The sequence below is a fragment of the Crocuta crocuta genome, unplaced genomic scaffold (assembly GCF_008692635.1).
Source record: "Crocuta crocuta isolate KB4526 unplaced genomic scaffold, BGI_CrCroc_1.0 scaffold327, whole genome shotgun sequence".
Taxonomy (NCBI): domain Eukaryota; kingdom Metazoa; phylum Chordata; class Mammalia; order Carnivora; family Hyaenidae; genus Crocuta; species Crocuta crocuta.
In genome coordinates, this window is record NW_027529176.1 from 386,210 (window position 1) to 404,619 (window position 18,410).

Consider the following 18,410-nt stretch of genomic DNA (forward strand, 5'->3'; position numbering starts at 1 on the left):
GATGCACGCGAGGGAAGGAGTACATGGCGCCCTGCACCGGGTTGCAGCGGATGCCTGGAGCCTCGTTGAAAACCTGTTCCGTGAGCTTGGCCTTCGCCGCCAGCTCGGCCAACACAGCCTGTCTCTCCTGCGGCAGCGGAGGGTGGGCCGATCAGGCTCGGACGGGCAGCGCCCTCCCCGCCCCCGCCCCCCTGGGCCCTTCCCGCTCACCGCCTGGAACTGCGCGAAGGAGGGGTCCGAGGGTGCGGGCGGGCTGACCACCACGTCCAGCAGGACCTGGCCCGGCACGGGCGGGCACAGCCGAACGCTCATCAGCTTCTGCATCTGCTGTTGCACCGCGGGGTCCATGTTCACCACCTCCACGTAGCCGCCGCGGAACCCGCACCTGCGAGGCGAGGGCTGTTGTCGAGGCAGGGTCGGCGGGGAGGGGGGAGGCCAGCCGAGGATGGAGGCCGCGACCCCCGCCCGCCCGGCCTGCACGCACTCTCCCATGTAGCCTTTGGAGACCGAGTGGAAGGAGGCGAGCTCCTGCTGCGCCGCGTAAGGCGGCCCCATCTCCGTGAGCACTTTCTTGAACGANCAGGCGAGCCCCTGCCAGCACCTCATCCGCCATCAGGAAGAGGCGCTCCTCGAAGGCAAAGCGAATCACGGCCTCGATGCACTCGCGGGTTTGCACCTGCCCTGGGGCGCGGGAGAGGCGGCGTGTCCGNCGCGAGGGCAGCAACGGTCTCGCGCCTGGGCGAGGGCGCGCCGCAGCTCGGCCACGTCGAGCGCCCACGCGCGCTCCTCGTCCAGGTAGTAGTCCACCTGCACCGCGTTGAGCTCGGCCAGCGCGGCCGAGTAGAGCGGGTACTGAGGGATGGGGATGAGCACACCCGTGCGCGTGCGACTCTCTCCCGCCACCAACAACTTCAGCACCGTCTGCGGGCCGGATGGAGAGGGGAGGGGCAGGCAAGGTTGGTGAGGTCAGGGACCGCACCTGCCCCCCGCCCCCCCCCCCCCCCACNCAGAAAGAGCCCCGGTGTCCTGCCTTGGCCCTGGCCTACCACGATGGCGTCGCTGGCACCAGTGGACAGGTAAACGTTATTGGGGTCCGCGGGAATGCCTCCGTCGCGCCGCTCGATGTACCGCGCCACATCCTCCCGGATCAGCTGGATGCCTGAGCTGATGCTGTAGGCCCCTGAGCCGGGAGGCGGGGCAGAACGGGGAGGGGGGTGGACCCGTGAGGTCCCCTCGCAGCCCTCCCGAAGATCTCCGCCTGGAACCCTTCCAGGCGGGCAGGCAGGTCCACCCCTCCCCCAGGACAGCCTCCCTCCAGCTTCTGCTCCTCCCTGGGTCTTTGGCTGGTTGGGGCGCTGGCACTTACCCAGGCTGTGTCCCCCGCACGCCTGCAAGATGCGCTCAGCCCTTCTCTTGGCGTCCTCGGGGAAGTGTGGGCTGTTCAGGAGATCAGGGTGGACGCAGAGGGCCAGGACCTGGGAGGAGCGAATGCTGAGGCCGGAGCACGTGGGCCTATCGGGGAGGGGCGCCGGGGCAATGGCGAGCCGGCCTCACCTGTCGCAGGAAGGTGATGGGCTTCTGCCCCATGGCCTGTGCATCCCCGATGTTGGCGCGAATGACCTCAGTGAAGGGCTTCTTTACCCCCTAAAAGGGAGGGGGCACAGGCAGTGAGAACGGGGCCTTCATCTCCTTGTCCTACGTGACTCGGGGAAGGAATGGGGCCGACTCAGCCGCCCAGGTGGAGCCTGGAGGGCAGCGGTGGGGCCGAGCCATACCTGACGCAGCTCCTGCTCCAGCTCGAGCGCGCGCAGCACGATGGGACCTCGCACTGCATACTCCACCTTCCGAACACACGGGTTCATGGTGTCCAGCGTCAGCACCTTCTCCTTCAGCCCGTTCATTGCAACCTGGCTGTGGTCACCTGCCCTCAAGGCCATGACCCTACTCAGACCAGGCACGAAGGTCAGGATGTGGCAGGATTCAGAAGTGGGGATAAGGGTGGCTGGGAAGAGGGAGCCGGGGTATGGGGACTCAAGGTAAAGGGCACCCTCCTCAACGCAGCCTGCTAGCCCCACTGAAAGGGACAGAAAAGGCTGAAGAAGGAGCTGGGGCCGCTGGGCCCCGCCCCACCAGTCTGGGCACAGTTCTGCCCCAGGGAGCCATAGGGAGTGCATGAGGAGGCGGGCGGGGCTTGGGGCGGGGCCCAGTGCCCGCCCAGTGTCCCCATGACAGGGGAGCAGGAGACCTACATGGGGGGTAGGGACAGACAGAAGGTTCAAGAAGCCCTAAGGGACTGGGCCTGGGAGAGTGGGGGAGGTGTGCTGAGTGCCCTGAGGGGTTGGCAGGGCTGGACAGGGCTAAACCCCAAGGGGAGATGGAGCTGGGACCTCTCGAGATTTACCCCACCAGGGCTCTGCCAAGGCTGAGCCCTCGCAGGCCCCCCATCTTTGCTTGGGCCAACAGGCCTATCTCCCAGGTAACTGAGCCGGAATTCTCCCCTATAGAATCCTGGGGGTTATCGGGGGAGGGGAGCGAAAGCTCAGGTGCGGGCTTCCATCTGGCCCCTCCTGGGCTGGCAACCATGGCCCATAGGGTGCAAGAGCCCTGTGGTTGGACCTTGGTCCCAGATCAGCAGCTGGTAGAGGCCAGAGTCTCTGGGCTGCGGTGTTGGAGCAGGGGGCAGGGCAGCTCTGGGCCTTTGGAGGGCCCTCGGACACCTGGGACACCTCCTCTGCTCTTGGTTGCTGTCCTGCCCTTTAACCAGGCCCCAGCCTAGAGCTGCCCTTGGGTCCACACCAGAGGCAAGTTAACCTGAGCTCCCCTTCCCTGTTAATCCTGATTGGTAGAGACAGTGGGAAGCAAACAGTGATAGGCCCTCAGAGCCCCACCTCCCCAGGCCCTGAAGGGAACTGATAGGCCATGCCCAGGGGTGGCTACCCCAGCTGCTGACATCTGACAAGGTCAAGGAGCCAGCCCTCTGAGAAGGGCTGTGGGCAGCTGGTCAGGCCTGAGGTCAGCCTGGGCTCCTCAGCTCCTGCTGGCTCGAAAGGAAAGAACAGGATCCCCAGACAGCCAGCTGGGTCTCTCCTCACACCTCTCGGCTCTGTGCTACCCTGGCCCCCCGGTGCACAAGCTTGCCCCTCTAGGCCCAGCCCCGGTGGAGCCAGCCTCCTCCCGCCCCTGGCAGCAAGGTCCAAGTGGCAGCTGTGTTAGCAGGTGGACCTTGGCAGCAGCACCACCCCACACACTAAATTTAACCTGCAGCCTGCCCGCTGCCTCCCCCCCCCAGCCCGGCTGAGGACACCCCCCCAACCACTGATGCTAAGGAAAGGGAGGGCCCTGCAGACACCAGGCTGACTCGGTCAGTATCCACTGCAGAGGAGAAGGCGACCTGAGCCCATGTCACCCAGCACTGGTGGCCATGCAAAGCTCCCCACCTTGGATGGACAGAGGAGCTGGGAGTGCTCTCTGCGCTCCCACTCGAGGCCCCTAAAGGGCCCCCGTCACCCTGACAGATCATGCCCAGTCGGCTCAGAATCTGGGCGGCCAACCACCGCCCCCCTTTGCCAGCCCAGGCAGAGGCTGGCGGCCAGGTCCCGGGATCAGGGCTACAGGCCAGGAACAGGGGACTCATCCCCCAGGGAGGTTTCTGACTCTGGCCTTGTACCGATTCTCCCCTCTGGCTGGTGGCTCAAGAGTCTTGTGGAAACCCCCCTGCCCTTCCGAGCCAGGATCCCTGCCCCTCTGGCAGGGACANTGCTCCTCTCAGGGAAGTAAAGAGTTACAGAGGAGCCTCCAGGAGGCCGGGAGGTGAGGAGGAGGGTGCAGCACAGGCCAGGCTCCTCGCCCAGTGGCCGTGGGCCTCACCCCCACGCAGGGCCAGGCAGCCACAAGCACCTACAGGCCCCGAACAGGGACGGGCACACCCAGGACCAGCAACACAGCAGCTCCCCACCCTCGGGACAGCGGCCCGGCTGACACACACAACAAGGCAGGTGGCAAAACAGCCCTTTATCAAGTCACAGGATGAAACTAGGTTTCTGCAGCCAGGAGCCCCCAGGATGGCTTCTGCCACAGGTTTAGCCCTGAGCGAAGATGCTGGCATCCTAGATGCAGGAGACAGGGAGGGCCCTGCACCGACTGCCGCCCCCCCCACCCCCCGCAACAGCAGCACCGGGTATGCACTGGGGTCTCTGGAGTGGAGGCAGCCCCTGGCTGGGCCAGGCGACGGGACCTTGGCCGCTCTCAGGGCCAGCCCCTCACATGAGCAGGCAGCACGGCCTCTTCTCCGTGGGGGCCTCCTCTGAGGGTGCAGTAAGCTTAAGCAGGGGCGGATCTCCGCCAGCCCTGGTGCTGCGCTCTGGCTGGGGGGTCTCAGCGTCCACAGGCAGGCCAGGCTCCGGGGCCACGGGCCCCTCAGGCGGGGGGCGCTGCAGCTTGGCGGCAGCTCGCTGGCGCTTCAGCTCCGCTAGGGTGTGGTGGGCCTTGGCCCGGACCAGGGTGTCTGGCGCCGTGCTGTCCAGGGGGTTGAGCTGGTAGGAGACACTCCGGTCCAGCCGTTTGGAGTACAGGTGTCGCCCTGGGGTGCCTCCAACTTGGCCATTGTGTGGCCTGGCCAACTCGGGCTCCTCCTCCTGTGGGGGAAGCATGGGCCCCAGAGGCCATCAGGAAGGCCTTCTCTGGCCTCCGGTGGCCTTGGGCCCCAGTGTGCATAGTGGGCAGCCGCCCCCCTGTGGCGCACCAGCCCAGGCTATGGACACAGGGTCACTGCTCCCACCGAGTCCAGAGGCACGGATGTCACCACCCAGAGAGGGCGGGGCCTGGGCCCACGGCCGGCATTGCTGGAGGAGGACGGCGCACGGCTTACCTCACTGCACGTGGGTTGCAGCTCTGCGTCTGTCTGGCCGTCTTCATCCTCCTCGGGTGGCTCTGGGCTGGTAGGCGGGGGCTGTTGCCACACGATGGCCTCCTGGGCGTGCTCCCTGCGGTAGAGGCTGGTGCGCTGGGTCAGGCTCACCCTCCTCACCACCTTCCTGGGGGGTGGTCGGGAAAAGGATGTCACGTGCCCCGCAGACTGCCCGGAGCTCCAACTGGCACCTGAGCACTGTCGGGGGAGCAGGGGCGGGGGCGGGGGGGCTGCCAGCAGGGGGTAGGACACCGGGGTCAACTGCGGGTGCTCACCCCCGGCTGCCCGCGCTTGAAGTGCGGCGGCGCAGCAGAGAGCGCTGGCGGCCTTGGGCGCGCAGGAGCGCGTCGTGCTTGTGCTTCAGCTCCAGCAGCTTGGTCCGCACCTCCTCGTCCCCGCACACGTCTGAGGAGAAGTGGGTGTCACCGGTGCCCTTTCACCCACCCTCTACAGCTGGCGGAGGCAGCCCCGGCTCACCGAGAGGTGTCTCATCCATCAGAGACTTCCCGTTCAGGTCGGCCCCGTGTGCCACGAGCAGCTCCACCAGGTGCACCTGAGGGCCGGCGAGCCCAGGATGCTGAAGGCCTCAGAGCCAGGAGCCACCAGCCCAGGCCCAGCTGCCCCCCCTCCCCCCCCAGACCCGGCGCTCACCTGGCCCCAGTAGGCGGCCGCATGCAGCGGCTCCCAGCCGTCCTGGTCCTTGGCGCTCAGGCTGGCTCGGTGCTGCAGCAGCAGGGTGGCCGCCTCACTGAACCCGTTAGCAGCAGCGATGTGGAGCTGCAGGCACATCGCTCAGCCCTGAGTCCCTGCCACGCCCCTCCAGCAGCAACCTCCCGACCTGCAACCCACGTGGCCCCATCATCACCAGCGTGGCCCCGTGGTCCTGGGGGGCATCAATGTTGGCCCCTGCCTGCAGCAGGCTTCGGATGTCATCCAGCATGTGCAGCTCCGGCAAGGCCCGGGCTTCCTCGATGCCGTCCTGGGTAATGCCTGCAAGGCAGCAGGCTCAGAGCGGGCACCAGGGTGCCCGTGCACCCTGGCGGGCGGGCGGGGCCGCACTCACCGCGGTCAGCCATGGCCGTCTCAAGGCAGTCCAGCGTCCGCTCATCCTCACACAGGTCATACGGCATGTTCCCATCGGTGTTGACGGCCAGAAGGTCGGCGCCACTGCAAGGAGCGTGGGCAAGGGCTCTGGTCACAATGCTTCTCCTCCACGGAGGCCTCAGGCCTGCCCTCTGCAGAGGCCCTTGGCCTGGGGCTGCTCTCCAGGACAGTGTGGGTCGAATGTAGAGGAAGGCCTGGGCCCCCGGTGCCCCTGGGACCATCTAGCTGTCCCTCAGCTCTGGATCCCAGACTCAAGCCGGGCAGGCCATCCCCCGGGTTCTACCCATCTGCCACTGTCCACCTACACAGTGGGTCCACCGACCAGGAGGAACTGCCAGGGCTCGAGGAGCCTCGGGGAGCAAAAGACACAGGGATGAGAGCCCGGGTGACAGAGAAAACCGCAGGGACAGGGCTCAGGCCAGAATGTGACCCCGGGAAACACAGGGAGCTGAAGGCGAGCCCGGAACACAAAGGTGGGTGCTCACTGTGGAGAGGAGCAGAGCAGGGGTGGGGGCTGTCTGTGTGCACCCCCCCCTCCTGCTCTGAGGCATCTGTGTGTGGAGGGGAGAGCCTGCCACCGCCCACACACCCACCGCCAGCACCCGCACCACTCCGAGGACAGCCTGAGCCCCTGAACATCTGTCCTACCACAGGGCTCAGAGTTGAGGGGCCATGTGCGTGGGGGGCCTCCTGGATCCTGGTGAAGCAGACCCCCCTTCCTATTTACCAAGGCCTCTGTCCGAAGCCGCTCTGCCCTGCTCCGACCTCCTCGTTGAAGGCCCCGCCTCTGTCCTTGCCATTGCCACCCGCATCATTTTGCCCAGAGTGGCATTTCTCTGGGAAGACCCCAGGGACGACCAGACCTAGAGGCCAAGGCCTGCCCCCAAGGAATTCCCAAACCCCTAAGAATGCGTGGCAGGGGGATGTGCCCAGGCTGACAGCCTGGCGGGCAGACAACAACACTGCCCCGAGCACATGCTTGTCCCCTTGGTGTCGCAGAGTCTGCAGCCTCAGCCCAGGCCCTGATCTCCACACCAGCACGAAGTCAGGGTAAGCAAGCCCGAGGGGGACACAAGAGGCCAAGGGCCGAGCATGCTTCCTGCGGAGGAGACAACAGGCTTGGGTCTCAGGATGAACTACTGTCTGCAGGGAAGGCCCTGCCTCCCTGGCCCAGATGCGGCCCCTCCCCGACTCTGGCCACCCCAGCGGTACCTACCGGGCAATGAGCAGCTCTGCCAGGTGCAGGTGGCCACAGGTGGCCGCAGCATGCAGGGGTGTCCAGCTTTCGCTGTCACGGGCATTGACCTTGGCCCCGGCGTCCAGGAGCTGCTGCACCATCTCCCGGAAGTCATCGATGCAGCTCTAGGAACCACACGGCCTGAGTGCCAGAGCCCCGGCCAGTGCCCCTTCCCCTCCCATCCCACCCTCAGCGTGGCTGACCTGGTGCAGGGCCGTCAGGCCATCCTCATTGGCCAGGTCAGGGCTGACCCCACTCTCGAGGAACTGGCGGACTGTGAGAAGGGGGGCAGGAAGCATGGTCAGGACACAGGGCTAGGGGTCCTGCCCAGCTAACATGGTTTAGTCCAGGTACTGGATGCCTGGGCTGACGGCTGTGCCGCAGTCGGGAGCAGAGGGTGGTGAGGAAGACAGAGGTGTGGGTGGCAAGAGGGACACCGAGCTCAGGCTGAGGGCTCAAGGGTCGGGGCCCTGGCCGTCGCCCCCAGGTGGGCACACACTGCAGCCCTCTGCTCCCAGGATCCAGTGGGATACACCCCTCCTGATTCAGGGCGCTTGGGCCCTCAGGCTCCCGTGTGAGAGCGGGCACCCTGCCCAGCTGCAGCCTGCAGTGTGGGTCCCAGGCATCCGGGCCCACCCCCTCCAGGGTGTCCCTCAGCAGAGCTGGTCCCCGTCCTCATTTAGTGGTCCCATCTGGGACGCAGCCCATCACCAAGGTCATCCAGGACCTCCCTGCTGGCCTGACCCTCCCAGACACACCTCCTTCCCACAGTTCCCTGAGCCTGGGCCGGTGGCACACCCACCACGCCCTCCTCTGCCTCCCCTGCCTTGAGGTACTGCCCGCCTCTCCTTGCCCTCTGCCCTGGAGGAAGGCAGGACAAGCCTTTAGGAGCCCCTCAGGGAGAGCAGAAGGGCTGTGAGCAACAGGGTGCAGGGGAGGAGTGAGGAGCCTGCCGAAAAGCTCGGGCCTGCCATCTAACCAGGGAGGCCCTGACGGGGAGGAAGACGCCATGGGCAGGGCCGAGGCGGGTGTCAGTGGGGACCCTGCCCCGCACTCTGACCTGCTGAGCCGTCCTCCTTTACAAGGGTGGAGACAGAGGACCTCTCCTGGTCAGCGGCCAGAGGCCGTGAAGACAAGCCACTCCCGGCCCGCCTAAGCCAGGCCCTGGGCATCGCTCCAGGCTCCTGTGGGCTCCCCAGAGCCCCTGTCCAATCCCATCAGCCTCACCCCTGCAGCAGCACGCCGGTGCGCTGCCCCATCACTGGCGAGCCTCGGTGGCCGACCACTTGGAGCAGGCGACGAGGAAGGCAGGCCAGCCCCAGGCCCCGCAGGACGCCCCCTCAGCTCTCTCCGGGGCTGCGGGGCACAGGGCCTGCCCTCAGGCTCAGCTACACTCACCTTCCTCCAGGTCATTTCGGGCAGCAGCCTCCAGAAGCGTGACGCTGGGCGGGAAGAGGACCCGCCTCTGTGGCCTGCCGCTGGCTGCCTCCTCCCAGGGCCGAGGCCGCTCCGGAAGGCCCTTCTTGCCCTGGGCCTCCTTCTCAGCCTGGGCCCACATCTTCACCTGCTGGGCACGGCGCTTCTGGGCGTGCTTCAGCCGCTCCTGCGTGCTCATCCTGCCCACTAGGGGCATCTCTGCCAGCAGCTCCAGGTGCTCGGCCATGACGGGGGCCGCCCGCCCGGGGGGCTGCTCGGGGCACCAGATGGAGGAGCACCGGGGCCAGACTGGGCCTGCGGGGCGGGGCAGCGGGCTGGACTGGCACCCTGGGGGGCATCCCCTCCCCAAAGCTCAGTGGTGCCCTCTGCCCCTGGCAAGGCTGGGTCACAAGGCCCCACACCGTGACCAGGCCCAGGCAGAAAGGGCAGGGTGGGAGGGCACCTGCAGCCTGCCTCTCCAGAGCCCTGGCGCCTCGGCTGCTCGACGGGCAGGGCCTCACCTGCCTCTTGGGGTCAGGGTGCACAGCCTGTAGGAAGCAGCCCAGGACCTGGCCAGCCTCGGTCCAGGGTCTGAAGCTAATTACCTAGATAACAGAGTTGCAGCGTCCTGGCACTTCGATGAGGGTGAAGGGAGGGCAGGGCCAATGAGCAGAGGCCCCTAGGAGTTCCAGAAGCCCCCTCACCTTCCAGGCCTCAGGAGCCTGGGTGGGGGCTGGGAGCAGTCATGACCTGGCCTTCCCTCCCCTCCCCTTTTGGTCTTCCAGGGTCAGTAGTTAGTGCCAACAGGGAGGTGGGGCCAGAGGGCGGGCCCCACGGCCACAGAGAGGCCAGGGCAGGGCGCGCCCTCAGAGTCCTGGGGTCTCGGGCACCAGTGCCCAGGATTGAGACTGTAAGCAGCCAGGGCACCGAGGGCACAGCAGGCCTGGTGACTACATCTTTAGAAGAGCCTCCTTTCAGAAGAGCAGTAGATCAGAAGGCAGGCAGCAGGTGGCATCCACCAGCCTGTGGAGGAGGAACAGGAAACAAACACATCAAGGCCAGCTCCAGGCGGGGCAGGCCAGCAGGGAAGAGCACTAGCCCTGCCCTGTCCCAGCCGGCGGCGCACGACAGCATTCCTGGCGGGGGGCTCACTCAGAGTTCCCAGAAAGGGCAGCGCAGCTGAGCGTAGAGAGCAAGGAGGGCTGTGCTAGCAGCCAGGACGGGTCTTCCCCACAAGGCTGCCCCTCCAGGGAGTTGTTCTCCGCAAGTCTCTCAAGGCCCCATGCTCTGGTCCCCATGGCCATGCTGACCTATCTGTCCCAGGCTGGACTGCACAAGGTCACCTTCTCCTTGAGCTCTCCTGGAAGGTCCTGAAGGCTATGCAGGCTACAAACAAGGGAGAGCACCCGTCCTCTTTGAGATTCTCCTTCCCTCCTGGCCACTCACAGCCCTCTCCCCTCATGCCTCCCCCCCCCCCCAAGGAAGCAGGCCATCCCCACACACACTTGGCCACACGGTGTGACCTTTACCTCTCTGGGCCTTCCAGGGAAGCTGACCTGAAGAGCGCACCCCAGAGACCATCATCAAGGAGCAAGGCAGGGGAGGGCCCACAGAGGGTGTGATGATGCCCCACCCGCAAGGAAGGGCCCCCTACAGGCCTCACAGGGCTGCAGGGGCCACTGTCACTTTTCAAAGCCGAGGACAGGCACCAGTCCCAGAGCCACCACCCGGCTGCTAAGTTCAGCAAGATTTAGAAGGCGTCAACATGCCATCACGCCATAGACACGAAGAGATGCTGACGCCCATGTCCTACAGAAAGCCAAGAGGAGCAACTAGCTGTTCAAACTGAATACACGTCTTCTGGCTTATTCATTCTGAAGACCACCCATGAGAACTCATCACGGAGCAGCATCTGGAGAGCACCCCCTTCCCCCAACCAAGTCACAACGGAAGAACCCTGGCAGCTTACACAGACCCCCAGCCACCAACTCTGGTGGCCCAGCCTCCTGAAGTCCTGGGTGTGTGGGGGCCCTCTAGCAGCACTCTTGGCTGTTAGATGCCCGAGGGCAGTCTCTGTCTCCTCAGGCAGGTCCTCAGGCTGAAGACTACCTCCTCGGAGCCCCAAGTGACCCTAAGGTGAGCCCGGGAGTCCCGGGAAACACCGCAGTGGGTGCTGGATCCCAGGACAGTCTCCCTCAAAGGGTTGACACAGTGCCCAGCCTGGTCCCCCCAGGCTCAGCCCTGTGCTTTCTGGCTCCCAGCCACAGTCCAGGAACAGCCACCACAAGTAGAAGAGTTGACCCTCAGCTGAGCCCCCAAGGCCAGGATGGCTCCGGGAGTCTCACAGAATAGCCACTAGGCCACACCCACACCCAGGGCATAGGGGTGGTGGTGAGCAAGGCCTCTCCTGCCTTGTCTACAAATCGTCCCCAACATCTCCCTGGAATGTCAGTGATAATCTGGGTGATTTTTTTCCAGGTCTCAGCTCTGTGCCCAGGTAAGCCGCACAAGAGTGTGGGACTGAGATGGGGCACCCCTCAGCCCGCACCACTGTGCCATCCCCAAAGACTGTGCTGAAGGCACGGGACCCAGAGCCTAGCCCAGCATGAATGGACCCACGCTGGCCTGAGAGTCTCCGCAGCCTTGCCACACCCACCCCCACAGCCCTCCAGTAGGCCCATGTCATTTTCCCCATTTGCTACACAAGGAAACTGAGGCCATGCCTACACCCAGAGTCCCCCGCTGACCACTCCACCCCTTCACTCCTCTCAGCATCTGTGTGAGGATTAGAGACGGTGGCTTTACTCACCCATGGCCTTGTTCAGAGAGGGGAAGAGATCAGGAGTGGGGGCTGGAGGAGCCCAGGCTGCATCAGGCCCAAGCCTGCCCACCTGCCTTCCCTCTGGTTTTGGGGGCTTCCCATCCTCCACATGTGAAGTTGTGTCTGGCTTCCAATAGCTTACACTCAAAAGAACTGGTTTTATTTGTGGCATTATCTACAAATGAAGCAGCTTCCTGGGCCAGCGGAGTCTGGGTGCTGGACACTGGACACCAGACACTAGGGCACTCTTAGTCCAGCCTGTCTCTTCCACCCGAGGACAAGCTTGTTGGGGGCTCACTCCCTGTCCATCACCTTAGCCACGTGCAGGCACCTATAAAGCGGGCCCTTGGTCAGTGTCCAGAAAGGGCTGAGGGAACCAGGCCTGGCACAGCTCCGTGCAGCTAAGGAGTGGACATGCTCAGCCCGAGGGGCCCCACGGGCCTACACCGTCCAGTCAGGGAAACACCTAAACCATAAGAGCACCAGGCTCTCAAGAGGCTTCCCAGCCCACCTCGAGGGAGAGCAGGGCGCTCCTCACGACGGCACATGGCTGGTGTGCGTGCTCTGGTCACTCAGCAAGCTCTCTTCACTCCCACCCCCCTGGCTCCACTCGGCTCTGCGCCGGGGAGGGGGCCAAGGGGCCAAGAGGGGACTGAAGACAGCCCCGCCCCCGCAGAGGAGCAGGACGTGGGTCAGTAAGGCCCAGACGCCCGCGAGAAGGAAGCCGTCTCGGGGAGCTCTCGGGAGGAGGCCCAGCCCCGCAGCGGGGCTGCTCGGGCCCAGCGGCCGGGAGCTGGCTCCTCACTGACGCCCAGATGGGCGGGTGCGGGACGCTGAATGAGCAGAGCAGCCGTCCCCCAAGGAGTGCTCACCAGCAATCTGGCCAGGCCCCTGCTGCAACAGCCTTTATGACAGAAAACACTGGAAATGACCTACCTGTCTATCAAAGGGTCTAATTAAACAAGAGCCAGAGGGGTTTGGGAAGAAGCTTCCTGTGCCCCATCGTGGAGAGGTCGCTAAGAAATAGTGTTTGTTCAGTGAAGAAAAAAGGCACAGAACCTGTACACAATACGGTACCTTTTATGTAAAAAATGAATAAAATAAAAATATATTTATATGTATGTAAGAAACAAGAAAGACACACAAAAAAACGACTGAAAGTGGTCACGGGGGGTGCAGAGGGTTAGACGTGCACTTTGGGTCATTTCTGTTGGACTTTTGAGCCACGCGAGGTAAACGGCTCCCAAGCACCTGAAGTGCTCCGTTCCTCTGTTTCGGGAGAGCAGGTGTGAGCGCCCCTGCTAGTGCTCAGGTCAGCCCGGGTAGGGACAGCACCTGGCACAGTCTGCCCCGGGGGCATCTCTGTCCCCAGCTGAGGAGCGGCCTCAGCCCACAGGCTGCAGGAGCCACAGGAGCTGGCACAGAAAGAAGTCATGTGATCAGATGGGGGTGAGGGGGGGCTTCGCAGAAGAGCCCCCAGGACCCGCACACTTGCCCAGGAGGGACTGGACGGGAGAAGACCCGGGTGAGCGTGGGACGGGTTGTCAGATGCAGGGGCAGGGCCCATGAGGGGCACGCGGAGGAGGGAGGGCCCGAGGAGTGGGTGTGAGCAGTGTCCGGGGAGAACCAGCACCAGGCAGCGCAGGACAGAGCGTCCAGGAGCGAGGGGTTGGCAGAGATGCGCGTGGGAGGACCGGGAGGGCCACACAGCGCTAACGGGGGGCGGGGGGGAGCTGCTTCAACACGCAGCCACGGAGGGCAGGACCCACCTCTCTCCTCACACCAAAATCAACTCCAGACGCATCAGAGACACAGCCTAAGGGAAAGGAAAGCCACGGGAGTACAAGAAGGAAGAATGGAAGAGCATGTGTGTGATCCCAGCAAAGGGGAAAGCCTTTCTAAACTGGACACAAAACCCAAAAACAAAAAAAGAAAACCGATAAATCCAGTTGCACTAGATCTTCAAAATGTCTGCAAACAAAGCAAATCAAAGCAAAACCTCCGGGGGTCCCTGGGGGCTCAGCTGGTCAGGCACCCAACTCTTCACTTGGGCTTAGGTCATGATCTCACAGCTGGTGAGCTCGAGTCCCGCATTGGGCTCCGTGCTGACGACTCAGAGCCGGCTTGTAATTGTCTCTCTCTGCCCCTCTCCCGCTCTTGCGCACACTCTCTCTCAAAATAAACTTAAAAAAAAAAACCCTACAAAACCAGAAAACAGATGGTCAGCTGGCCAAAACATTTACAGTAAATATGACAAAGTGGTCTTCAAGTCAGTCGTGATGGGGCAAAGTGCAAGACAGCTCACGGGACAAAGGACACAGATCCCATGGGAAACACCCAGATACTCAGCTCCCTAATAATTAACAGTAGGACTCAGCCTGGACAGCCCGCGTGGCCAGGGCACAGAGGCCAAGGGCGCACCCGAGGCATCTAGGGACATGTAAAAGGCCTGAGACCAAACATGCTATTTCAAGATACTGTCCTCAGACACGCCCGCCACCGCACAGGCTCCTGCCCTCGGACACGCCCGCCACCGCACAGGCTCCTGCCCTCGGACGCGCCCGCCACCGCACAGGCTCCTGCCCTCGGACATGCCCGCCACCGCAAAGGGCCCTGCTCCGGAGAGAGAAGGATGAGGAGACCACTGCCAGCTCAGCAGAGGACCCCTTGGAGAACTGGGAAGGAAATGGTGAAGGCTTCACCTCCTGAGACCTCGGACGAGACAGGAAGGAGGGAGAGACGGGCTTGATGAGGGAGCAACATCAAGGAGGGGCTTCTGACCCTGCTCTCAGTGCCCCGGTCCTGAAACCCTTCCCAACGACGGCCTCAGCCATGTTTCTGGGGCTTCACTCTCCCTTGGGAGCCCCAGGTCCCCCTCTATCTACCTTGCTCCCTTCCTGCCAGGCTTCTCTCTCCACCTCAGCCCCCTCCCCACTCCTCTCCTTAAGAGTCCTAGCTGGGGGGGCTCCTGGGGGACTCAGTCAGTTAAGCATCTGACTTTGGCTCAGGTCATGATCTCACAGTTCATGGGTTCGAGCCCCGCATCGGGCTCTGTGCTGGCAGCTCAGAGCCAGGAGCTGCTTCGGATTCTGTGTCTCCCTTCTCTCTATCCCTCCCCTGCTCACACTGCCACCCCCCCCCTCAGAAATAAATAAAACATTAAAAAAAAAAGAGTCCTCGTTGATGGGAGCCATCTGCTGTGCCAGACACCCACACCAGCCCTTGCTGTGGGCACCGCCCCATCTCCGCACCATGTCTAAATTCCTGGTGGTCTCAATACTCTCGTGACCACCTTCAACGCCCTGCCCCTCAGTCTCGCTCTTCTTTCTGCCAATGACCTCATCCTCTACCCCAACTGTGTCCTCAACCCTGTCACCACCAGGAACTGTCCTCCTAACCCCCACTCCAGCGTTTCAGCTCAACACCCCCTTCTCAGACCATCACCTGCCCCAGCTCAGTCCTGCTGGCCCCAGTACTCAAGAGGCCCCATGTCCTCACCTTCAGCTTCAAGCTGTACTCAACCATCACACGCTCTCAAGCCCTCCTGACTTACAGTCGCGGATGGGAACCCAGGCCTGCCCAGTACCAGCCCCAACTCTGAAGGAACCAGCAGAGCCACGGACTAAAGAGCACACCTCAGACAAGTGCAGGGCCCACTCTGTAGAGGCGCTTTTAGGCAGCAGGCTTGAGCAATGGAAACCTGAGTAAGCAGAAGGGCTCACAGCGACCCCCCACGGGGCTGAATACAAACAGGCCCATCAGACGACCCACCTCGAAGTAGCCACAGGCCCTAGCTGACCAGTGGGCTACTGACAACCTGGCAGTTACCAAGAAGGAAAATTCTATAGTTTCCACACCTCCTCACTCCCCGACTTGGCTACAGCTCCTACCCCCTCCCTCCTGACAGTCTCTGCTGGCCTGCCCCCTGCTCCCTGGAGGGTGTTCAGTAAACTTCTGTCTCCCTTGTCCTGTCTTGGATGAATTCTGTCACCATCCAGGTGACCAGCCTCCACCCAATTGGGTCGTCTCACATTTGGGGGTCCCATCCGATCAGGAGACCCCACACACACAATGGCACTAATTCTTCCAGAGATCTCACAGCTTCGCTTGCCTCTCCTCCCTTAGTTTCATGTTCAGCTGCTGCCATCTGTAGAGATATCCACCCAGTCCAACAACCCACCTGCCACTGGCCCCCAGCACACTGCTTCATCCCGCTGCGAAGACCCGGACCCGTGCACGCAGGACCCTCCAGGACCCGTCTTCCAACACCAGCTCACTCCTGCCTCCGGGTCCTGTCCATCAGCATGGAGATTATCTCAACCTAATTCAAAAAACAGCAAGCCAACTGGACAAGACAAAGACATTTGTATCACTACTAGTCATATCTGTACTAAACTTCTAACCAGTGTAACTGGGTATAAAAAAGAAATAAGTGGAATAAGGATAGGAATAAGAAAAAACTCATTTTTTGCAAATGACACTGTGTAGGATAAAAACCTGAAAGATCCTTTTCTTTTTTAAATGTTTATTTGTTTTGAGAGAGAACCAGAGCATGCACAAGCAGGGGGAGGGGCGGAGAGGGAGAGAGAGAATCCCAAGCAGGCTCCATGCTGTCAGTGCAGAGTCCGATGTGGGACTCGATCTCACGAACTGTGAGATCCTGAACCTAAGCTGAAATCAAGAGACAGAAGCTCAACAGATTGAGCCTCCAAGACTCCCTGAAAGAGCCTTTAGAAAAACTTTAAAATTAATTAGAACAGAACATTATTGGTAAACACAAGATTCATGTGAAAAATAATTGTATTGGGGTGTCTGGGTGACTCAGTCAGTTGAGCATCCAACTCTTGATTTCAGCTCAGGTCATAATCCCAGGGTCATGGATGGAGCCTCTTGTCAAGGCTCCATGCTTGAGATTCTCTCTCTCTCTCTCTCTCTCTCTCTCTCCTCTCCCCCACCTGCTCTGGCCCCCTCTCCCCCTTGCACTCTCTAAAATAAAATTAAAAAAAGAAAATGGGCAAAAGGTATGAACAGCATCTCACTGAAGGTAATATACAGATGGCAAAGAAGCCCATGAGAAGATCTTTAGCAGCATTAGCCATCAGGAAAATGCAAACTAAAAACCACAGTGAGATATCACTGCATATCTATCAGAATGGCAAGGGTGTAAAGAAAATGGGTCTCACACCCTGCTGATGGGCATGGAAAATGGCACAGCCATTCTGGAAAACAGTTCGGCAGATTCTTAAAAGAAGTAAATGTGTGCTTACCGGAGGACCCAGCAGCTGCAACCTTGGGCATTTGTTCCAGAGAAATGAACATTCAAGTTTACACAAACACCTGAACGTGAACTTCATAGCAACTTTTTTCATAATAGCCCCAAACTGGAAACATCCCAGTCCTTCAATGCGTGAATGGTTAACCAAACTCTGGTCTACCCACATCATGCAACACTCTTCAGCAATGAAGAGGGCCCAGCTATGGATACACACAACTTGGGTGCGTCTCAAGGGCACTGGGCGCCTCTCCAACAGTCAAACCTCATGTGGTCCCAGTGATGAAATATCCTTGATATGGTCAGATCTTAGGGTGTGGGGTGGGGGCTGAGGAAGAGGATGGCCACGGCTGAGCAGGGAGCACAGAGTCTGTGCCGTGGAGCCGCTCTGCACCTTGATTCTGGTGGTCACACAAACCTACGTGTGTGACAAGACTGGGCAGAAGTAAACACACACGTGTGTGCAAACGTGTACAGCTGCATATAAAACTGGGAAAATCAGTGTGGATGCCGAATGTCTTCAAGGGACTGGGGATGTGTGCAAGTAGGTCTGTCTCTCTGAACTATTTCTTACAACTGAATGTAAACCTGCATTGATCTCAAAATAATGTTTAAAAATAAAAAGTGAAAGAAGGATGGCCTAGAGGAAGAAATGGCACTGGCAATATATAACCAGCAATTGATAGAAGAACTACTAAAAAACAAAAGAAAATCTTCCACCAAACAGGGAAATGGACCGAAGACCTTCCATGGCCACCTCACATCATCCACGGAAGGTGGCCCCTGGCCATCAGCCACCAGGGAGACATGTATCCCAGGTCACTCCCTCAAGAGCCGAGACCAATGCTGGGGAAGGCGCAGAGGCGGTGTGGCGGTCCCGGAACGGTATCCACAGCCTTCAACAGCCACCCTGCTGCAGGCACTGCCCTAAAAGAAGCATGTCCGGGTTCCACACTGAACCTGCTCCAGGGGTGTAACTTTACAGGGCATTCCCAGGACAGCTGGACAACTGGGACACCAGGCTGTGGGCTCAAATGCTCAGTCGATGTCCAGCTCCCTGAAGCTTCAGGAAAAGCATGCTCAAGGGTCAAGGGCACATGGCTCCCCGAGCACCTGGCCACATGGGCAATGGGGACCCCAGGGTCATCCGGGCAGAATGGAAAGTTTGGCTGCCACATAACACTCACCTGTCACAGCATCAGAATGACTTTCAGAGACCTGCCCTGTGAGGCTGGGGGTTATTCTCCTCACTTGCGGCCCAAGGCACCAGGGAATTCTGAGGGGAGGGGCCACGTCCACACTGTTCCACAGGTCACCTGTCATTCTGGGCTCACAAGGACCTCAAAGCCAACACAGGAATAGGGCTGATGGCCTCCTATTCCAGAAGGGTCAGAAGGGTCCTTCCTCCATGCCCTGATCACTCAGATTGACACACGCTTGTTCCCCTGTCCGTCTGCCTGTCTCCCACCACAGGCTCTCAGGGACCCATTACGGGCAGCCCCTTGGTGGAAGTGACTCCAATTCTGCCTGCGCTACTGCCTGGGGCCCGGAACCTCCTCTGGTCCCTCTGCCTCCCCTGGTCCCAGCCTCCGCCTCCCAGACTCCGCTCACAGGAGAACCCCAGGAAGGGAATGTCCGCTCTGGGAAAGTCCTC

General features: G+C 61.5%; 2 protein-coding genes across 8 annotated transcripts in view; both read right to left on the reverse strand.

Annotated features, from left to right (window-relative positions):
- The window catches only part of GPT (glutamic--pyruvic transaminase), a 3,792-nt gene extending 658 nt beyond the window's left edge, over positions 1-3,134 (reverse strand). The window contains 10 exon segments of the mRNA XM_077758113.1: positions 6-127; positions 211-385; positions 485-580; positions 582-687; positions 690-921; positions 1,047-1,180; positions 1,367-1,475; positions 1,555-1,644; positions 1,776-1,941; positions 2,402-3,134. Of these exon segments, the coding sequence (XP_077614239.1) occupies positions 6-127; positions 211-385; positions 485-580; positions 582-687; positions 690-921; positions 1,047-1,180; positions 1,367-1,475; positions 1,555-1,644; positions 1,776-1,941; positions 2,402-2,583 (1,412 nt within the window). The 5' untranslated portion in view covers positions 2,584-3,134.
- An 862-nt stretch (positions 3,135-3,996) lies between these two features.
- Positions 3,997-18,410, reverse strand: part of PPP1R16A (protein phosphatase 1 regulatory subunit 16A) — a 36,120-nt gene continuing 21,706 nt past the window's right edge. For 3 of the 7 annotated variants that reach the window (XM_077758200.1, XM_077758203.1, XM_077758202.1), the window contains exons 2-11: positions 8,646-9,686; positions 7,451-7,521; positions 7,227-7,372; positions 5,970-6,073; positions 5,772-5,896; positions 5,558-5,683; positions 5,384-5,459; positions 5,182-5,311; positions 4,868-5,033; positions 3,997-4,634 (exon numbers count right to left, since the gene is read on the reverse strand). In XM_077758200.1, coding sequence (XP_077614326.1) covers positions 4,260-4,634; positions 4,868-5,033; positions 5,182-5,311; positions 5,384-5,459; positions 5,558-5,683; positions 5,772-5,896; positions 5,970-6,073; positions 7,227-7,372; positions 7,451-7,521; positions 8,646-8,910 — 1,584 coding nt within the window. In that variant the 5' untranslated portion in view covers positions 8,911-9,686 and the 3' untranslated portion in view covers positions 3,997-4,259. Of the gene's footprint in view, positions 4,635-4,867; positions 5,034-5,181; positions 5,312-5,383; positions 5,460-5,557; positions 5,684-5,771; positions 5,897-5,969; positions 6,074-7,226; positions 7,373-7,450; positions 7,522-8,645; positions 9,687-15,664; positions 15,830-18,410 lie in introns of all 7 variants that reach the window. The other 4 variants (XM_077758198.1, XM_077758201.1, XM_077758205.1 and 1 more) reach the window with 3 other exon arrangements.